General features: G+C 53.4%; 3 protein-coding genes and 1 non-coding gene across 7 annotated transcripts in view; 3 read left to right on the forward strand and 1 right to left on the reverse strand.

Annotated features, from left to right (window-relative positions):
• Window positions 1-3047, reverse strand: part of LOC109533368 (pre-piRNA 3'-exonuclease trimmer) — a gene marked incomplete in the record, with an annotated part of 3702 nt that extends 655 nt beyond the window's left edge. Inside the window, 8 exon segments of the mRNA XM_048662899.1 lie at window positions 3-264; window positions 322-420; window positions 591-682; window positions 754-840; window positions 901-1175; window positions 1229-1832; window positions 1884-2118; window positions 2179-3047. Of these exon segments, the coding sequence (XP_048518856.1) occupies window positions 177-264; window positions 322-420; window positions 591-682; window positions 754-840; window positions 901-1175; window positions 1229-1832; window positions 1884-2118; window positions 2179-2309 (1611 nt within the window).
• On the forward strand, window positions 2568-2639 carry Trnaa-ugc. Its single transcript has one exon. It is a non-coding gene; the product is annotated as a tRNA-Ala (tRNA).
• A 599-nt stretch (window positions 3048-3646) lies between the features above and the next one.
• On the forward strand, window positions 3647-13170 carry LOC109533367 (calcium-transporting ATPase sarcoplasmic/endoplasmic reticulum type). Of its 3 annotated transcripts, none has more exons than XM_048662895.1 (11): window positions 3647-3840; window positions 4460-4589; window positions 4795-4812; window positions 5284-5366; window positions 7425-9302; window positions 10506-10718; window positions 10777-11073; window positions 11142-11275; window positions 11335-11452; window positions 11515-11632; window positions 12373-12490. In XM_048662895.1, exons 2-11 carry the CDS (start codon window positions 4472-4474, stop codon window positions 12396-12398), a joined length of 3003 nt encoding a protein of 1000 aa, XP_048518852.1. In that variant the 5' UTR covers window positions 3647-3840; window positions 4460-4471; the 3' UTR covers window positions 12399-12490. The 3 variants fall into 3 exon arrangements, with proteins under 3 accessions (XP_048518852.1, XP_048518849.1, XP_048518851.1); XM_048662894.1 differs by lacking the exon at window positions 12373-12490 and adding an exon at window positions 12497-13170 and having other exon boundaries at window positions 3648-3840; XM_048662892.1 differs by lacking the exon at window positions 12373-12490 and having other exon boundaries at window positions 11515-12205.
• A 1284-nt stretch (window positions 13171-14454) lies between these two features.
• LOC109533366 (BMP-binding endothelial regulator protein) overlaps window positions 14455-19628 on the forward strand; it is a 7904-nt gene continuing 2730 nt past the window's right edge. The window contains exons 1-3 of one of the 2 annotated variants that reach the window (XM_048662897.1): window positions 14455-15607; window positions 18191-18273; window positions 19146-19258. In XM_048662897.1, coding sequence (XP_048518854.1) covers window positions 18195-18273; window positions 19146-19258 — 192 coding nt within the window. In that variant the 5' untranslated portion in view covers window positions 14455-15607; window positions 18191-18194. The other variant, XM_048662898.1, reaches the window with a different exon arrangement.

Here is a 19628-nt window from a genome sequence, read left to right on the forward strand (position 1 = left end):
CCTGCCACTCTTATGTCATCGCCCCAGCAATGACGTCAATCGCGAGTGGTATCTGGTGTTCGAGTGGCCCCCGAAGGGCTTATTTTTAAATATGAAAACCGATTTGTGCGATTGACTCACACCAGTGAGGGAGCTGAGCGCTATTTTTAGCCGCTTACCTTGCGTAACTGGGGCGTTCAGGCGGGGACTGGCGGGGCTCCAGGGGGGCTGGCCACATGGAGCAGCTGCCACAGCAACAGGGCGCCGGACACCGTCAACGCCCCCCTGCAACAGTGCGAGAATGAGAGCAGGGCGGGGCCAGAAACGGGGGGCGGGGCTTACAGCAGCAGCGGCCGCACCAATGGGGAGTGCTTCCAGGCCACGTACGGCCCAATCCGGTACTGGGGATGGTGGCGCAGCTCCCGCAGGATGCGTTTGGCGCTGAAATGCCCCCGAAAAAAATTAGTGGGGCTCTGCGAGGCATGCGAGCAATGACGCAACCAGCGCCCAAGCATTCGCACACACAAATTCCGCAAATAAACCGCATTGCAGTGCCAATGTGGTTATTAATGGGCGCCAGCTGGTCCAGTGCCGTGCCAGCGTTCGCTTACTTGCCGTGGTTGTCGCAGGCGATCAGTGCCGTGCGGGGCGGGCGCAGCTTGCGCACCTCCACGTAGCCGAAGCGGCTCAGCAGCTCGGTCACCTGCGGGGGCCCCCACAAAAAGTCGCTAAATTTACCCCGCCGTCGAGCGCCCGGATTTAGAACTGGCTCACCTGCCGTACGTTGAGCGGGCTATTTTTACGCGCCTCAATCACTAAGTGCGGCGGCCTCGTGCTATCTGGATCGGCTCCGGCCAGATTCTGCAACAAACAAACAAACCGTCAGTCAACCAGCCACTGGACGCATTCCTCGGCGCTGACCATGCACGGCACTGAGCAGCGGATCAGATTGATGCGGTTCTCGAAGGGGCGCAGCCCCGCCAGCAGCTCGCTGCTGACAAACTGCTTGGCCTTGGGGTAGCGGCCGCTGATATTCATGTGGGCGAGCTGGATGAAGGCGTAGCCCGTGCAGTAGGAGTCCCAGGCGGCGTTGTGGAACTGCGCCGGACTGTCCTGGGCGCCCGCCAGGACCACCCTGGGCGCGTTGCCGCCCCTGGCGGCTCCCTGCTGGAAGAACTCGAACATCGTCTGCAGACCTGCAATGGCAAACGCGCTCAAAACCAGTCAAAAACACCCGAAAAATACGTACAGCGGTCGTTCCAGCGCTGCGCCTCGGGCTGCGCCATGCGCACCTTATGGGAGATCAGGCGGGTGTCGAACACCWGCGGRAACAGCGCCTGGACCASGCGCTTAAAGGCCGAGTAGGACTCGGGGAGCGGCTGCTCGAARCAGGCCACCACCAGGAGCAGGTCCTGGAGCAGATTGTGCCCCACCAGGGGCACGCGGAGCTCGGCCAACAGCCTCAGCACGCGGGCGAAGCCCAGCAGCCCCTCCAGCAGCGCTTCCTCCAGGGGCTGGGCGGCGTCCAGCGCCGCAAACTCGTCCGCAGTCACGCATTGCACGCGCAGCTCCCCGTTGTGCACGCACGTCCACAGGGGGGCGAAGCGCGCCCTCAGGGCGCGCTGCACGAAGAACCGCACCTCCTCATCAGGGGGCACATCGGCGAGCGCCAGCTCCTGCCCGGGCTGCGCCCGCTTCAACCACGCAGCCACGCGGGCTCCCTCGCGGCTCACGATCTCTGCAATCTCCTGCGCATTGCTGGCGCTCAGCTCCGACAGCTGGTCCTGCCCCATCAGCTCGCGCAGCCCCTGCTCCTGCCGCCGATTGATGAAGGGCACCCCGCCATAAGCAAACTGAAACACTGCGATCAGCTTCCATCCCAGTCCAGCCCCCCAACAACTCACCTTATTAAAGTCGAAATTGTGCAGCTTCAGAAAGGCGAGCGAACTGGTTTGCAGCAGGAAGCAGCGATTGACGCCCTGGAACGCCGCCGGCTGCACATGGAAGCTGAAGCTGTGCGCGCTGTAGCTGTTCAGCGCCGAGTCGAAGGTGAACGCCGTCAGGCCCACCTGCAGCGGCACCACGCCCTCCAGCCCTAGGCGCAGCTTCGCGTAGCGAACGTCCGGCGAGTCGAATATGCTGCAATCAATCGACCATCAAGCATCGATGCCCTGCAAGGGCCGGGTATAAAAGGCTCACCTGGGCAGGTGCTCGGGGCGCGGATTCAGGGCGCTGAACTCCAGGTCGAGGGCGACGAAGCGCGCCGCCCCCAGGCGCCCCTTGATCTCCGGGAAAAGCGCCGGGAAATTCTGCGCTGACACTTCGCACATTTGGGCCCCCTTTGATTGAGGTTAGACGCGCACAACAGATGAGGTTGCCTTGACTACCGCGTGTGTGGAGGGTGGTCACACCAAGATGGCGGCTGAAGGCTAGCGCTAGCTAGCTAGGAAAAGTCCCTGGTCAAATCCCGGGTGAAAAATTGCGTCAGCAATTTTTCTCAATGCATCAATCCCCAAAGGGGTTTTTTTGGGGGGCTGCGCCGGAGATGATCAAGAAGGATTTGCAGTGGTTTGCCAACTATCTCAAGCGGGGATGTAGCTCAGTGGTAGAGCGTTCGCTTTGCATGTGAAAGGCCCCGGGTTCGATCCCCGGCATCTCCAAATTTTTTGTTTTTGTCAAACCGAACGTTTTTGGAAGATTTTTATCATTTGTTGCATAGAAGTGATGCAGGGGGCGATCAGCGAAAGGGCCTGCGAGCAAAAACGCGGTTGGCGGAAAGGGAAAGGGAAAGAAACTTTATAATCGGGCGCAGCCCCTCCAATTGGGGTCGGACGCAAAAGCTGCCTTAAGATAACTTGAAGAGCGTCCAACTGTCTTTCTTTCGAGACACTAACATTGAAAATCGCGCCAAAAAGGAGTGAGTTTTGGGCGAAAATGCGGGCGGGCAAAATATGAATAAATTCAGCAAAGGGCGGCCGCCATATAAACCCTTGAAGCGTCCAAAGATGCGCTTACTTGACAACAACTCCCTTTCAAGGAATCATTTGATTCAAAAAATCCCTTAAGAAATTCGGGCTTAGAGGCCAAAACTGGAAAGGGCGACTCAGATTCACACGATTTAAACGTGCAAATTTTCGTTTAAAATGCATATTGGATTTTAAGCCCCCGCTAGGCCTTTTTTAAATTTGGCGCTTTATTGGGGTCGGGCGAGCCGCGCCCTTAAATTTGGTTGCCCTCCACTACCGAAGCTTTGGCAGGGCGCCATCTAGGCACAGCCACGGGCGGCTGTGCCCTTCGGGCCCTCTTGACATCCATCACTGGGACATGGCGGCAGAAGGGGCGTGGTCGTTGGAGGGCTGCCGCATAGAGTAATTATAATTTATTATAAAAGTAATTATTTTGCTTTCTCTATGGGCTCCCGCCCTGCAGCCACGGCGACGACACAACCATGCAGGCAACCGCAGTTGGAAACGGAGCCAGTGGCGTAGCTCAGAGGCTGCCGGGGCCGCTGTGGCCGGTAGCCGATAAAGTTGGCCCCAGCAGCGTCCCGTTGGGCCATTAATAAGCGTCGCGACGGCAGTTTTTTCGCGGGCCGCTGGCGCAGCCCCGTTCTGGCACCGTGCCCATTTACGTGGCCTGCCGGTCACCGAGATTATAAAAAGGCGCGCACCGAAAGCCCGGCGCCCGTTTCGCGACTGAATCCGCTCGCAAACGTCTGTGTCTGATCCGCCGAATGGGGCCCCAAACCTGAACCGCCCATTAATCCGTGAAATTTTTTTGTTGTGGTGATCGCAACCCCCCCCGAAGGGTTTTAGTGAGTGCGCGCCCGCCACTGGATCTGCAACGCATCGCTGCGGCCCGGTAAGTGCAGTGCAGTGCCCCCCCGAGCGGCCGGTTACGCAACCGGGCCCTCGATATTTATATATAAAAGGCTCGGTTTGAATTTGGCGCCGATCGTGGCCCGGGCACGTGACCTTGCCGACCAATCAGCTGCGTCCACATGCCCGCCACGATGACGGCTGCCAACTGCGCCACTGGTTCCCATCAATCATTGCCGCTTAATTGGCCCGATTTGATTGATTGCCGCCTAATCCCGCGCTGCTTATCACTGCCGACGCTCATCTTTGGGGGCGCCGGCGGCTTTTGGCCGCGTTTCAGGCCCAAACGGGCCACTTTTGCTGCTTTGGGCCTGCGGCACGCCACTGGCCCGCCACCCTTCCAGCCGTCGCCTGCCTGACAGTGACAGTTTGCTGTCACCGTCCAGCGCTTTACATCGCAGTTTTTCGCTTGCCTGCACGTTTTCCCCGCGAGTTTCCCCAATTTGTGCCAGCTTGATCGAGACATGTGCATGTTGCTTACGTGATTTCGCCCCCCCTGCTTCGTTTGTGTTAAATCGCGCGTTCACCTGCCGGGGCTGCGCCCCCCCGCCCTCACTGAAGGGCCCCCGTTTGCTAAACGTCCGGGTTTGTTTCCGTTGCAGACGTGGTGAGTGATGGATAACGCCCATGAGAAGACCGTGGATGAGGTGCTGAAGTACTTCAGCGCCGACCAGGACAAAGGCCTGTCCCCCGACCAGGTCAAGCGCAACCAGGAGAAGTACGGCCCCAATGGTGAGTGGAGCACCCGCCCCCTCCGACTGTTGGCCCCATTTCGGTTCATAACTGGCTGGCCGGCAACCCGCAATGCAGCCCCGCTGTTGAGCGGGTTGCCGCCGCCAGCAGCCATTATTTCACCGGAAAAAACGGCAAAAATCCCGCTTTCCATTAGCCAAAAATTGCCAGTCAAGCCGCTAAAATGTTTGTTTGTTTGTTGCAGAATTGCCGGCCGAGGAAGGTGAGTGCCCATTAGCTTAGTAGGCCGCGATCAGGTAACCGCAACGCTATGACGTCAATCGCGAGCAGCTGTCCGCTGTGGAAATTCCATGCGGCCGCAAGACATTGAACATCTCTGTGTGTGTGTGTTTGGCGATTAACGCCGCATTTTCCAGGCCCATAATTAATCCGTTATCGCCGCGAACTCAATATTGGGCTAAATGACTCAGCGGCTGTTGAGTTGATTCAACGCAATTATCCCCACACACACCGACCGAATTTTATTTAATTAGGAAAATTGGCTGAAATATTTTCAGACGCACTGCTAGTTGACGGTTTAAAAATAAATTGAGGTTTTTCCTCGCGGAGTTGGCGCTGCGCCTAGTCAAGATTCCCAACAAGAGTTCTAAAATACCACTTCAAATACCTACGCGAAACTGACATTGACACCCGTCAAAACACCCCGATCTAATCGATTTTCTTTGTCCAACAGGCAAATCGATATGGCAGCTGGTTCTCGAGCAATTCGACGATCTGCTCGTCAAAATCCTGCTGTTGGCCGCCATCATTTCCTTTGTAAGTATCGAGAGTGACGTGGGTTATGTAAGCCGGGTGGCGACATCTGGCGAGCGCGCGACCAGTGGGCGCGCACACGAGGCCACCTGGCCGACCTTCATGTCGGCGGCCGCCCAGTTAAATTAAATTTAGACGCGCATCTTTCGACCGGCTGATCTGGATCGGGGCCAACTCGCCCGGACTGCCGGCCTTTGCACCAAAAAAAAAATAAAAAAACATTCTCAACCACCCAGTGCCTGAGTTTGCCCTTGGAGTCCCATGGGTGGAAGCGAGACGGGCATACCGCCCTAGTCTAGTGCGCTCTCTCCTACCCATGGGTGCCCAAAGGGCGCGCGCCAGTCTTGGCAGCCTGCAAAAACTGGTATTTTTTCCTGTCACTTGTATCGATTGCGGCGATTCGAACCAATCAAATAAGCCTACCGGTTTGTTGTTATCGAACGTATCGTTGACAGGTTCTACAAATGAGTTAAGACGATTTAAGGTTAGGTGGTTTTGTTTGATGATGATTATTTTATAATTTGTCGAGATAAACAACCGCGAGTTTGTCAATCATTTTTTTTTTCATTCTCGTGCATTTCGAACCTTATATAAGCTCTAGATAAAAATGACAAACAAGTAGTATCGTACAGAAATTCACAGGTAAATTTTATGCGCTCTTGGCTAGTAGTTTTTCATTTTTTAAGAGGGATTGTTTGAATTTGTTGGAACAAAAATAATAGCATTGCCTTTATATTAGCACAAAGAAAGACAGGGATGATTATGAGGGTTTCTTAATTTATAACAATTTACAAATGATTTGTTCTGATCAACTTAAATAGGTATTGGATTTTGTATTCGTAGTATTTAAGTAAGCAACCTAAACTACTAGATAAATCTCCTAAAAAGTTTGGTTTATTGTATATTTGACAGTATATTGAATATCCTTGCATACATCGATACATTTATATGGATAGTTTTCAAATTAGTAAATACATTCCATAGATTTATTTATCGGTAAAACTCATAATAAAGATCACCCAAGTGGCAACAACAAGTAAGAGTGCTTATGGCATTCAATACTAAAAATGTAATAAAAAAATGTTGTATTATTGTTAAAATATTTAAAACTTCTGATTATAAATCTTAGTATTTTATACGCCTGATATAATGAAATTAATTCACCTACTAAAAAGTTGGTATTCCACTTTTGTTGGAATAGTGTAAAAAGGCAATTATTTTCATGTGTTGCTTAGTGTGACATGTTAAACAAAAAATGAATGGAAACAGAAGATACCAGCAATTCTTTTGCTCAATATTTGACTCTTACAATAGTAGTTTTGTTTTTTCTGTTACTTTAAAATTAAAAAATCGTTGATAATTTGTTTTGATTAGATTTGCACATTGCACATAGGAAACGAACTTAAGCCAACTATCTAGTTGCTCAATAATGCATTTTGATTATTAAAACGCCCCATTTGGTGTACATAATATATAGAGTAACGTTAAAAAACACATCGTTAAGTATTATTGCTAAATCAAACTTTATAAGTGCAGTAATTTTATTAATATTAATTAAGTTGACACAGTCAAAGTCAAATACCGGGAAAAAATCACCTAACCTTAAATCGTCTTAAGTCATAATAAAACGCTAGTGCGAATCGCCGCAATCGATAGAATTGACAAGAGGTGCCGTTGTATACCTAGACGCTTGTCAGTCTGGGGTGAATTTCTTTGTTTTTCGCTTTCTTTTCAATGGTATTTTGCAAACTTTCTTTGTATTTTTGAGAAATTTCCTCGCCCAACTCACACGGCTCGCTGCCACGCCCTTGGCTGGTTGCATCATTAGCTCAAGGGCCAGTTCGCCCCAAGTTCGGGGTTTTTTCGATCGCAAAAAATTCGGAAAAATTCCCCGCTGCGAAGCCCCCAACAGGGCGGTGCCTTCGCGCGGTTGCACTAATTTTAAATTTTTTTCCGCCCCCAAATTTCGCCGTGGATGTTCGGATGTCGCTGCAGGTGCGACAGAGCGCGCACCACTGGCAGTCGCCCCTGTTGCTTGATATTAATGTGCGCTTGTTGCAGGTGTTGGCGCTGTTCGAAGAGCACGATGGCGCATTCACGGCGTTCGTCGAGCCGTTCGTCATTCTGCTGATCCTGATCGCGAACGCCGTGGTGGGCGTGTGGCAGGAGCGCAACGCCGAATCGGCCATCGAGGCGCTGAAGGAGTACGAGCCGGAAATGGGCAAAGTGATCCGAGGCGACAAAACGGGCGTGCAGAAGATCCGGGCGCGCGAGATCGTCCCGGGCGACATCGTCGAGGTGTCGGTGGGCGACAAAATCCCCGCTGACATCCGCATCGTCAAGATCTTCTCCACCACGCTGCGCATCGACCAGTCGATCCTCACCGGCGAGTCGGTGTCCGTCATCAAGCACACCGATCCGGTGCCGGACCCGCGCGCCGTCAACCAGGACAAGAAGAACATCCTCTTCTCCGGCACCAACGTGGCGGCGGGCAAAGCGCGCGGCATCGTCATCGGCACCGGATTGGCCACCGCCATCGGCAAGATCCGCACCGAAATGTCCGAAACCGAGGAGATCAAGACGCCGCTGCAACAGAAGCTCGACGAATTCGGCGAGCAACTGTCAAAAGTCATTTCCGTCATCTGCGTGGCCGTCTGGGCCATCAACATCGGCCACTTCAACGACCCCGCCCACGGCGGCTCCTGGATCAAGGGGGCCGTCTACTACTTCAAGATCGCGGTGGCGCTGGCCGTCGCCGCCATCCCTGAAGGCCTGCCAGCTGTCATCACCACCTGTCTGGCGCTGGGCACGCGCCGCATGGCCAAGAAGAACGCCATCGTGCGGTCGCTGCCCTCAGTCGAGACGCTCGGCTGCACATCGGTGATCTGCTCGGACAAGACCGGCACCCTCACCACCAATCAAATGTCCGTCTCGCGCATGTTCATCTTCGACAAGGCGGAGGGCAGCGACACCTCGATCCACGAGTTCGAGATCACCGGCTCCACCTATGAGCCGATCGGCGAAGTCTTCCTCAAGGGCCAAAAGGTGCAGTGCTCGAAGTTCGACGGGCTGCACGAGCTGGGCACCATCTGCATCATGTGCAACGACTCCTCGATCGACTTCAACGAGTTCAAGCAGTGCTTCGAGAAGGTGGGCGAGGCCACCGAGACCGCGCTCATCGTACTGGCCGAGAAGATGAACCCGTTCAACGTTGCCAAGTCGGGCGATCGCCGCCAAACCGCCATCTGCGTGCGCCAAGACATCGAGAGCCAATGGAAGAAGGAGTTCACGCTGGAGTTTTCGCGCGACCGCAAGTCGATGTCGTCGTACTGCGTGCCGCTGAAGCCGACGCGCCTCGGCACCAGCCCGAAACTGTTCGTCAAGGGGGCGCCAGAGGGCGTGCTCGACCGTTGCACGCATGTGCGCGTCGGCCAGCAGAAGGTGCCGCTCACCAGCGCCATCAAGAGCCGCATCCTGGAGGTGACGCGCGGCTACGGCTGTGGGCGTGACACGCTCCGCTGCCTCGCCCTCGCCACCGCTGACGCGCCCGTCAAGCCCGAGGAGATGGACTTGGGCGACTCGACCAAATTCTACACCTACGAGGTGAATCTCACGTTTGTGGGCGTGGTCGGCATGCTGGACCCGCCCCGCAAGGAGGTGCAGGACTCGATCGTGAGATGTCGCGCCGCCGGCATCCGCGTCATTGTCATCACCGGCGACAACAAGGCGACCGCTGAGGCCATCTGTCGGCGCATCGGCGTCTTCACCGAGGACGAGGACACCACCGGCAAGTCCTACTCGGGCAGGGAGTTTGACGATCTGTCMCCGGCCGAGCAGAAGGCGGCGTGCGCACGCGCGCGTCTCTTTTCCCGCGTTGAGCCTGCGCACAAGTCCAAGATCGTCGAGTATCTGCAGAGCATGAACGAAATTTCCGCTATGGTGAGTTCCCCCCCCCCAACCCCTTCTGAGCTTATACAGGGTGATTCAAAATTGACGCCATTCCAAAATATTTTTTTTTACAAAATTTCTCGAAGATATTAACAGTTAAACATCGAATTTCAACTTTGTTCAATTATAAGAATATATATATATATATTTAAAAAGAAAAATTACGATTAGTTTAGGGCAAATAATGCTACAGTAAGATGGCAGAACCTGAAAGAACTCAAGCCAACAAAGTGGTTGCAGGAAGATAGTGGACGATAGATGTTCGGGTGCCAAGAACAGAGGAACAACATATTGGACATAACCGAGCACCAAATAAATGTCGAGGAAGGGATACATTCCTACCACGTTCACGCAACACTCGCAAACATCCATGAGAACAGATTGACATTTCGTCCACAAATCTTGTCGAATTTACCGTTTGTCCTTGTCTATCTCATTGTCAGTCTGTATAATTCCATGGTTACCGAAATGATTACGAAGTATTTGCACAATGTTAATTAGGCAGATTACCTTGAAAAGCATTGCTGCCGTATTTCTGATATGGGTTGTTGCAAATTTGTCAGTTTTTAATCACAATTAATTTCTTTTACTATTTTTTCTGTACTCCTATAACAGCGCCAGACAACACCACCAGAGAAATGACGCCAATTTTGAATCACCCTGTATATAACCAGGGTTGGCTTGATTTTTTTCACGTGATTTCAATCATCGTGATTTAAAAATCATCTAAGAGATTTATAGAAAGTGTTTCATTTKYATCGATCGCCTCTAACGTTTACATACGAAGAATTCTTCACCGGCACACTCTCCAACAAGCGTCAGTCCTATTAAGGGTATATACGGGCCGGTATATACCCTTAATAKGACTGACGCCAATTTTGAATCACCCTGTATAGTATTCGACTAATTCGAAACTTTATGGTCGTTTTACCGGCTCAATCTCGAGCTGGAACATTTTCACAAGTTTATCCAAAACAATCGCGATAATTAGCAAATTGAAGCCTTAACTCAGGCGAACCATCCTCCTTTGCCCTGTTGCACTTTTCTTAATTTATCTAGCGGACATTGAATATTTAAGGAACAAAATCAATTGATTTGTCATCCTTATTTGGGGCTGCACGTCAAGGTGAAACAGATATGGGGGCTTTTATATATATATATAGGTATATAACGGGATTTTGGCCCCTTTTGCAGACGGGCGACGGCGTCAACGACGCCCCAGCGCTGAAAAAGGCGGAAATCGGCATCGCCATGGGCTCGGGCACGGCGGTGGCGAAATCGGCCGCCGAAATGGTCCTGGCCGACGACAATTTCTCCTCGATCGTGTCCGCCGTGGAGGAGGGCCGCGCCATCTACAACAACATGAAGCAGTTCATCCGCTACCTGATCTCCTCCAACATTGGCGAGGTGAGTGCGCGCGCGCCAGCGCCCCCTATTGCCCACCCGGCTCATGTCCGCCCCACAGGTCGTCTCGATCTTCCTCACCGCCGCCCTCGGCCTGCCCGAGGCCCTCATCCCGGTGCAGCTCCTCTGGGTCAACCTGGTGACTGACGGTCTGCCCGCCACCGCCCTCGGCTTCAATCCGCCCGACCTCGACATCATGGACAAGCCGCCCCGCAAGGCCGACGAGTCGCTCATCTCCGGCTGGCTCTTCTTCCGCTACCTGGCCATCGGCGGCTACGTGGGCGCCGCCACCGTGGGCGCGGCCGCCTGGTGGTTCATGGCCTCGCCCGAAGGCCCCCAGATGAGCTACTATCAGCTGGTAAGTGGCGCGCCCCAGTAGGGAGGCGTGGCCCCCTGCACTCATCCCTTCTGTGTGTGTGTGCGCAGACGCATCACTTGCAATGCATTGCCGGCGGGCCCGAGTTCAAGGGCATCGACTGCAAGGTCTTCACCGACCCCCACCCCATGACCATGGCCCTCTCCGTCCTGGTCACCATCGAGATGCTGAACGCCATGAACAGGTGGGTAGCAACACGCCCGTGGGCGTGGTCAATTTCACTAAACGTTCCGCCTTCATCAGTCTGTCGGAGAACCAGTCGCTGGTGGCGATGCCGCCCTGGTGCAACCTGTGGCTCATCGGCTCGATGGCGCTCTCCTTCACCCTCCACTTTGTCATTCTCTACGTGGACGTGCTTTCGGTGGGTACCCGTCCAAAATGGGCGTGGCCTGTTGACATTTGACTAAACGCTGACATTTGCAGGTGGTGTTCCAAGTGTGCCCCCTGACGGTGGCGGAGTGGCTCACCGTGATGAAGTTCTCCATTCCGGTGATTCTGCTCGACGAGACGCTGAAGTTTATCGCCCGAAAGATCACTGACGGTGAGAATGCGATTTTTACTGTGCATTGGATTGTGCTAATGTGGGCTGTGTTCTTTGGCTTGGTGCTGTGGGGACCGTTATAAGAGCCCGAGGCGCGCGAACGGGCCCCGCCCCCCCAGCAGCAGTGACAGTGTTGACTGACAGTGCCTTCTGTTTGCMCCCCCCCCCCTAAACTCCTAAACTGGCTGGGTTAAAGACAGTGGCACGCCACACCCAAGCCCCGCCCACTTAATGGAAAATTATTCATTGGACTTGATTGTGCCGCCGCGCATCCAAACCCATAGGAAATAAATTAGTCGGAAAATGAATAATTTTTTATAATTAAATAAATTATTGATTACTTAGTTAGGCCCTAATTGAATAAGAAGGATCTGGATCGAGGGCCGCGCCCACTACGCCCACTAGTGTACAGAGCAGGCAAGTCTGTGTGAGTGTGAGCGAGCGAGCGAGCGATTAATTTCCCCCTCAGGTGTTGTGATTTACTTGTACTGGTACGCTGGCGAATGACTGTGTGCATGTTCGAACATGTTTTCTCTGTTGTTTTGCGCAATAAACTACTAGCCAAAAACCCGACCCGGATAGTTTTGATTAACCACGCCCTCTAGCTATTAACCGCCATCATGCTTATCGAGTTTCGGCAGCAGGCCACGGCGGCGCCTCCGCCCCATCGTCCACATGGTGAGTGACTTGTTGTTGCAGTGACATGGGGGAAATTGACGGGGGGTTTTTTGCTTTTGCAGTTCCCCAGAAAGTGCACCGACTGTGAGCCCCGCCCGCCCCCCCAGGCTTAACTAACCCGCTCTTTTCCACTAATGTCTTGTACTATTTCGCTCTCTTGCTGACTGATGGGCTTTTATTTTTCAGTGGGCGACGTTGTTATTGACAGGTGGTAAGACTGTGCGGCGGCTCTGCGCTTGCTCGCTCGACCTTAACCTCTCTATTGCGACGAATCGACGCTTCTCTCTCTCTCTCTCGCTTTCTATCTCTGTCCTGTAGCTTGGTAGTGGTAGTTTAGACAGAAATGCGCTTCTTTACCCCCCCAACCCCCATTCCTGCCACTGACGTCCATTTGGAGGACTGTGATTGGGGCGTTCGAGCCACCCCCACTCCAGCGCGACTCATCAGCCCCCACACTTTGACGTAGTCAAGAACACTGTACATATATTAAGTTTTCAAGTGATTATTGTTATTTATCGTTATCGTTTTAGTGTTAGGCGCGAGGCCAGGCGCAAACCGCCCCCGCGTTGTTGCCGATTGCGGCTAAATCGCAGCCGCTGCGCCGCCATCTGGCGGTGCAGCGTTTCACTAGCGCTGCCACTCAAAACAAAACCTAGTTCGTCGAGTTGCCGCTGGTTTGCGCCGGTCTCGGCAATGTTGCCGGACAGCGCGCGCGCGTTTGCGCGTGTCTGTCCCCCATCACGTGTGTGTGACGTTCCAGCTGTCGTTTTGTAAGCAAAACAGTTCGATTTATGTAAATAAATAAATAAATAAATAAATAAATAAAAAGTGGCAGCACTGCCAGGCTGTCTCAGGTTCCAGTCGCGTTGTTTCACCCAGCAGTTGACCCAGAAAATGCCGCCGGACAAAGTGGCAACACTGCGCCAGATGGCGCGCCCAAATCCGGCTGTCAATAGTAAATCGGCAATGAATCACGTGCGACCAAATGGGCGCGCGCCATCATTAAGGGCCCGAATCGCCTGCAGTTGGCGGGCGCTTGCGTTGAGTCATCGATGCGCGCTAATCGCTCTGACGCAGCCGGATTAGCAGGAACCCGGGATTAGTCACGTTTTATCGGCGCGCAGTTGGTTCTGGACGGGTGGTGAGTCACGCGATCGAGGGGCACCTGGAGCCGATCGGGTGCCGTCGGCCGCCAGTGGCGCGCCATTCTTGCATGCAAATCGCCTTCGTTTCGTATGCGATGGAGGCGATCGCGATTATGGGCGCAATGGGTGGCTAATTTCCACGTTGATTGCGCCCATTAGTTGCCGTTAATGGCTGGCACGCCCATGGAATCGCCGATTTACTGGTCGCGCCGATAGTCAATGGCGCAGCCAAACTAGCGGGCGGGTGTCATCAAGTGGCGTTGACATTGACAGTGACTGACTTTTGGTTGCAACTCGGGGGCGATTTTGGAGGGTTTTCCAGTGGCGTTGACATTGACAGTGACGGATTTGCGCGGGTGGTTTTGTTTCGGGGCCCGCAACTCAGGGGGAGTTTGGATGGTTTGGACGGTTTGGCAATGCTGCAAAGCGGTTTGATGGTCGATAGATTTGGGAATTTTACACGAGTTTTTGGACGAAACAAGTGCGGAAATTTTGAAGAAATTTGACTGTAGTTGGTTGGTTTATCTATCGAATGGGGGGAAAATTCCTGAGTTATAAGTGCGGCAACATCGCAATCTGGTTTAGGAAATGTCGGGTTTTCGCGCTTTCTGGGCCGGGATCGACAGCAAATGCGTTTTTGGAGCAAAAAGTGGGATTTTGCACTAGAAACTGGGATTTTTGGCAAAAAACGGCTGGACAAAAAGCGCATTTTCTGCGAATTTCTCCAACCCCTTTGGGGGCCTGAAAAAACCTCCAGTGTGTTTGAAAGCTGATGAATTTCCCCAAAAGCCGGCGTTAAAACAGTGGAAATCCCATGAAAAATCCCCAAGTAATGAGAGCGGCAACAGGGTAAACTAGGTTAGGAAATTTCGGGTTTTCGCGCTTTCTCGGTCTGGATCGACAGCAAATGCGTTTTTCGTTCAAAACATGGAATTTTGTACCAAAAAGGCGCGTGAAAAAACCTTGAAAGCTGAGGAATTTTCCCAAAAGCCGGCGGTGAAACAATGGAAAAACAGGGCACACGAGGTTAGGAAATTTCGGGTTTCCGCGCTTTCTGGGCCTGGATCGACAGCAAATGCGTTTTTGGGACAAAACATGGGATTTTGCGCCAGAGAAAACTGAAACAGTAGAAATCTCAGAAAAACCTCAGAATTAGGTGTAACAACGGCAACATGGCAACGCTGGTTTTTGGCAAAAAAAATGTTTTCCTCCATCCATCAGGCCTAGAGTGGCTGAGGACTCGGCATTTGGGCGAAAACTGGCAACGCAACTCGCCAGAAAAAGCCCCATAAAGACAAACTCAACCGTTGGAAAACCGATGAATTTCCCCAACAAATGGCACAGACACAGCGGAAATTGCGATAAAAACCCGCAAAATTATGCGCGCGGCAACATGGCAAACTAGGTTCGGGAATCTGGCTTTGCCCCTAATGGGGCCCGGACTCAAAACAGGTGAAAAACGGGCGATTTTTCTGGCATCCCGCCGCAAAAAACCCAACTTTGCTCGGAAGCTTCAATCAAATTCCCGCACGGCTGGCGTGGAACCAGTCAAAGTCCCGAGAAACCCCCCGGAATGATGAGGACGGCAACACGGTAAACCGGGATGGGAAGTTGAGGTTTTCCACTAATTGCGTCCGAAGTGGCTGGCAAATGGGTTTGAGGGCCAAATGGGATTTTCGCCTGGAGAAGAAAACCCCTGGGCGCGTACGGATGGGGCCGTAAAAAGGCCCCCGAAAACCGGGCGAGTGCCAGGCGGTTTTCGGGGCGTCGCGATGCTTCGGTGCGCCCCTTGCTGGCGCCCACGCCCACACTCTCGTTGGGGTGGCGGGAACTGGGGGCGGCGCCGATAAGAGCGCAGTGGCGCGCGTGGGCCGCCCGAATCGAAAATCCTGGCGTCGCTCGGAATCCTTGCGAGGAGATGTGGAGGGGCCACGGCAGCACCATCAACAGCAGCAGCACTCTCGGCTCGAGCAACCGACCACAGGCACTCACCAGTGTCGAACAGTGCGCGAAACTCGAACGTCGCTGAAGATCCGTGTTCGAAAACGAGCGCTCGCTGCACTTTTTTCCGTAGCGCCATTTCGGTTTGTGGCAGTTTTTCGGGCGCGCCCACCCCGACTGCGGACTGCAAGCGCCCAGGCCCACCATCCACGTAAGTTCCCTACAGGCCCCGCGCTGCGCCCCATCACCGATGGGGGGGTTTGGCTGCACACACGCTGGGGGGGCTGGAGGGGGCCCCCCGCCCGCCCTCTTGCTCTCACTCAACCTGCACCGTTCCCGTTAGCTGAACTTTGGATCGGCTTGGCAATGGAATGGGAAGAAGCGAAAGAAGAAACCGGAGCTGACGCAATGCCCTCTGCATCGTTAGGCTTCATTAACAATTGGCTAATGCGATTCCGATCAATTTCTTCATATCACGTACCAGCGCGCGGACAACTCGTATAAAATATGTTAATCGCGGCGCTCCATGGCCAACGAGTTCGGGGGCATGGACGGGAACGAGCCCCGCGGTTGGGGCGGCACGCCACTGGCCCGATAGCGCCGCCACCTTTGACCTGAACGGCCCCGGGGTTGCGCTCAATGGCGCCTGATAAGCGCCCAACGTTGGCTAGTCGTGGTGGGGCCCCACCAGTTGCCACCTCAATGCTCCACGGGTAAACAAACGAATCCGCATTCCGATTTGTCCAATCAATTAGTGGCGGCGGCCGCGAATTGAATCTGCTTTGAGCGCGCGATCGGCTTCCTGTCGCGAAAACTCCAGCAGGGGCGTAGCCCCGAAACCCCCCTAAGCTCATAATCCTCTAGGCAATCCTCACCAGCTGCCCGCCAATAATCCCCAACTAAGCGTAAGCGCGCGCCCGCCACTGCTCGCCCAGTGTAGGCGTTTCATCGGAAAACAACCGGCAATAACAAATGGGGGGAATTCCGGCCCTGGACATCCAAGAACCAGCCAACTAGATGCGATAAGGACGCCAGTAAATAGCTGAAAGAACCGGTGGCTTATGACCCGCGCTTAGCCTAAACAAAGGCTCGCTTTGATTTGGTAAAACAACAATCTTAATCATAATTGAGGTCGCCCGGATCTAATTTACAACTAATTATGGCTGTTGTGCCTGGTACTCACCAGCGCTCCGTTGAATATCGGGGGGCCCCCCTGTCACGTTCGCGCCAATTGACAGCTAACCTCACTTGGCCGGCTGGCGCCCACTATGCGAAAACCGCGGCCACAAACCGGCACTTTCAAACTCGCAGGGCTGTCAGCCTACTGGTCGCACACACTCACACAAACACAACCCGCAGGGTCCCGCTGTGCCCTGCTGGGCCCTGCTGGGCCCCGCGGCACTCAAAAACTCTTTTCCAGCCTGGACGGCGGCGCGTCACCAACGTAGGCCCAAACATACGCCAACCGTTTCAAACACAAATTTCACCGGGCGCGTACTAGATTCTACGCTCAAGGGGGCCTCGGCGGCCTCGGCGGCCCCCTTGAGCACTCCACACTGGATTCGGAGCCCCATCCGGAGGTATTACCGGTTTTTCGGCACTTTGAAACTGGTCAATCACCCGAGCGATGTCATCGATGACAGTGCCACGTCGATGCCTGCGCAGCCGCTATCTGCACCCGATAGGGCGCGACCTGTGATGGTCGATGAAATARTCGATTGATTCAATTTAATTAAATTGACTGCGCCCACATTTTCGATCGGGAGAMTGAGTGAGCGCACTCGAAAACTGAYATCGACACGGKAATTTTGGCAACAGCGTGGAGGCTTTCATGCGTTTTACCCGCACCAGGACTACTCACWGGGCGCGAGCAACGTTGCCGATTCGATCAATAAATCCCCATTCTCGCTGCGTGKSAGTGACCTAATGACATAACAGTGCAGAGGTTYAAAAAAATGTTTGGTAACGCAGGATGGAACAGCGTAGAACGTTTTATGTGTGTTTTACACGTCCWCCGTTGCCGATCTGATCGAAAAATCATCAAGCGCCGTAAATTGCGCACAAACTGACAACKTGGGGTTTSCAGAWMAYGCKCMMMASMTTCMSAGTKGAATTATCAAGYYGACTTTGGCAACAGWGYAGAAGGTTTTTATATKTGTTTTACGCGTCCARCGTTGCCGATTTGRTSGCAAWTTYCTTAATCGCTCTGTATGTGTRCGAATTGSAGTTYYAWTCGACTCGTRACTCAAAGAAAAATTATTTAATGCGAAATTGCGCCCGATCTGACAACGTGGGGTTTCCAGATCACGCTCCYCWGSTTCWRAGYGGAWTTATCAAGCCRACTTKGGCAACAGYGYAGAARGTTKTTATATGTRTTTTACKCRTCCARCGTTGCCKATTTRATSGCAAWTTCCTTAATCGCTCTGTATGTGTGCGAATTGGRGTTTMAKTCGACTCGTGACTCAAAAAAAATTTAKTTGATGCGAAATTGCGYYCGARCTGACAACGKGGKKTTTAYSWGCMTYACGASTCCMKMGKTKCCRAKTKGATCGAAAATTTATAAATCAMGCYAGATGTGTGCGAMTKGSAACMGTGTRGAAGGATTKTTGCTGCGTTTGACTGGCCAAGGTTGCAAGAATGGCCGGGGCAACGTTRCCGSTTTGGKGMAGAAATCCTCAAAATCCATGCGAGTTGGGGTTTYATTGGCGCGTTTTCYTATTYCTCACGRTGGTGTAAATTTCAAAATACYCACTTCACTKTGATYGGTCGCATAAACTAGTTTGGTTTGTTGCAGACACATGGACATGCGGCAACCGCGCAGTTGGACGGCAATTTGGCTGGTAGTGGGGCTGCTGGACGCCGCCCTGGCCACCGGAGGTAAACATTTGTTGGGCCACCCTGTATATTCAGCTCGGCCGGCAACACTGTTCACCTGTTCATACGATGCGCAATTGGCTTTGGGTGGTTGAGTGCAATGGTGCAACAAGTGCGCGCCCTGGCATTGTTATCAGCCGGTCTCCATGGTAACGAATGATGTTGTGGCCGCGTCGACGGGGTGGGCGCCTGTTGCACCAAGCGAGCCGGTGGAATTTCGAGCAAAGTGTCTGGCTCGGGGGCGCCGCCACTTGGGGGGCCCTAATGGACCACCCAAACACGCCGATTAGACCCTGAAAGGCCGCCCGCCGCGCCGCTTAATGCACCGCCCACTGCTTAAAGTGGCCTCATTAAGGGTCCGGGTTGCTTTGTTTGTTCTTCCATTTATTGGTCGGCCCGTTGACGGCTTAATCGCGTCTTAAAAAGGTCTCAAGGGGGGGCTTGTCTGGCACGCCGCCAGTCTAGACTACTGGTTGTGGTTTGACAGCGGCTGTCATGCTGAGTGCACTGGCAGGAATCGGCAACGGTGTGGGCGCTTCGGGCTGCACACCTGCATCTCAGGCGGCCTTGGCCTCGCATGAAGCACGCGTCCAGCTAGTCGAAGTGCATTTTCGCACTGTTGCCATTCTCCAGTGCCGTCTCCAGCGGCTATTTTGGGCGCAGACATGGCCTACGTGATAAACACGCCGCTAAGTTCACGGCTACTACATTATGACATATTATGTCTTAACCCCGCGGGCGGCCGGGGGAAGAATAATCAAAATATTTATTGGAAAACACCGGCCGCCTACGCTGCTGACTTGGCCGTGTTTGACAGTGTTGCCGCTTATCGGTTGTTGTGCAGAAATGTTGGATAATTCGGCGATGATTTGCAGGAGGCCGAGTGGAGGCTGTGCCGGGCAATCGCCAAAAGTGCGCCAACGATGGCGAGCCAGTGATCACTCGATTCGATCCAGAGATCGTCACCTGTTTCCCGTGCGTTTGCAAGGTGAGTGCCACTAAGGTCTGGAGCAGTTCGCGGCGTGGCGCAGCGGCCAGCCGGACGCGTGCTTGTTTAGGGCCGTTACCGCGGCAACGGCGGCTGGCGCCCACGCGGCCGCTTCCAAACTGCCCCTGACTGGGCCGCTATCGCCACCAGGAAGGCAGATAATCGGCTGGAATATTGCTATGATTAGCAAATAATAAGCAGCATTATTGTAATGTGGTGATTCGGATAATTAGCACGCGCGATATCGCGCCATGCCACCACTTTTTCAGACTGCGCGGTTTTGCCGCTTATCGCGCCCGGTTTCCGATCGGCCGACAAGCGGAAAAATGCGGTTTTGCTTTGGTGCGTATGTGAGTCTCGGTGTTTTTTC

This window comes from Dendroctonus ponderosae, unplaced genomic scaffold (assembly GCF_020466585.1).
Source record: "Dendroctonus ponderosae isolate FM_Combo_2020 unplaced genomic scaffold, Dpon_F_20191213v2 Dpon_F_20191213_12, whole genome shotgun sequence".
NCBI lineage: Eukaryota > Metazoa > Arthropoda > Insecta > Coleoptera > Curculionidae > Dendroctonus > Dendroctonus ponderosae.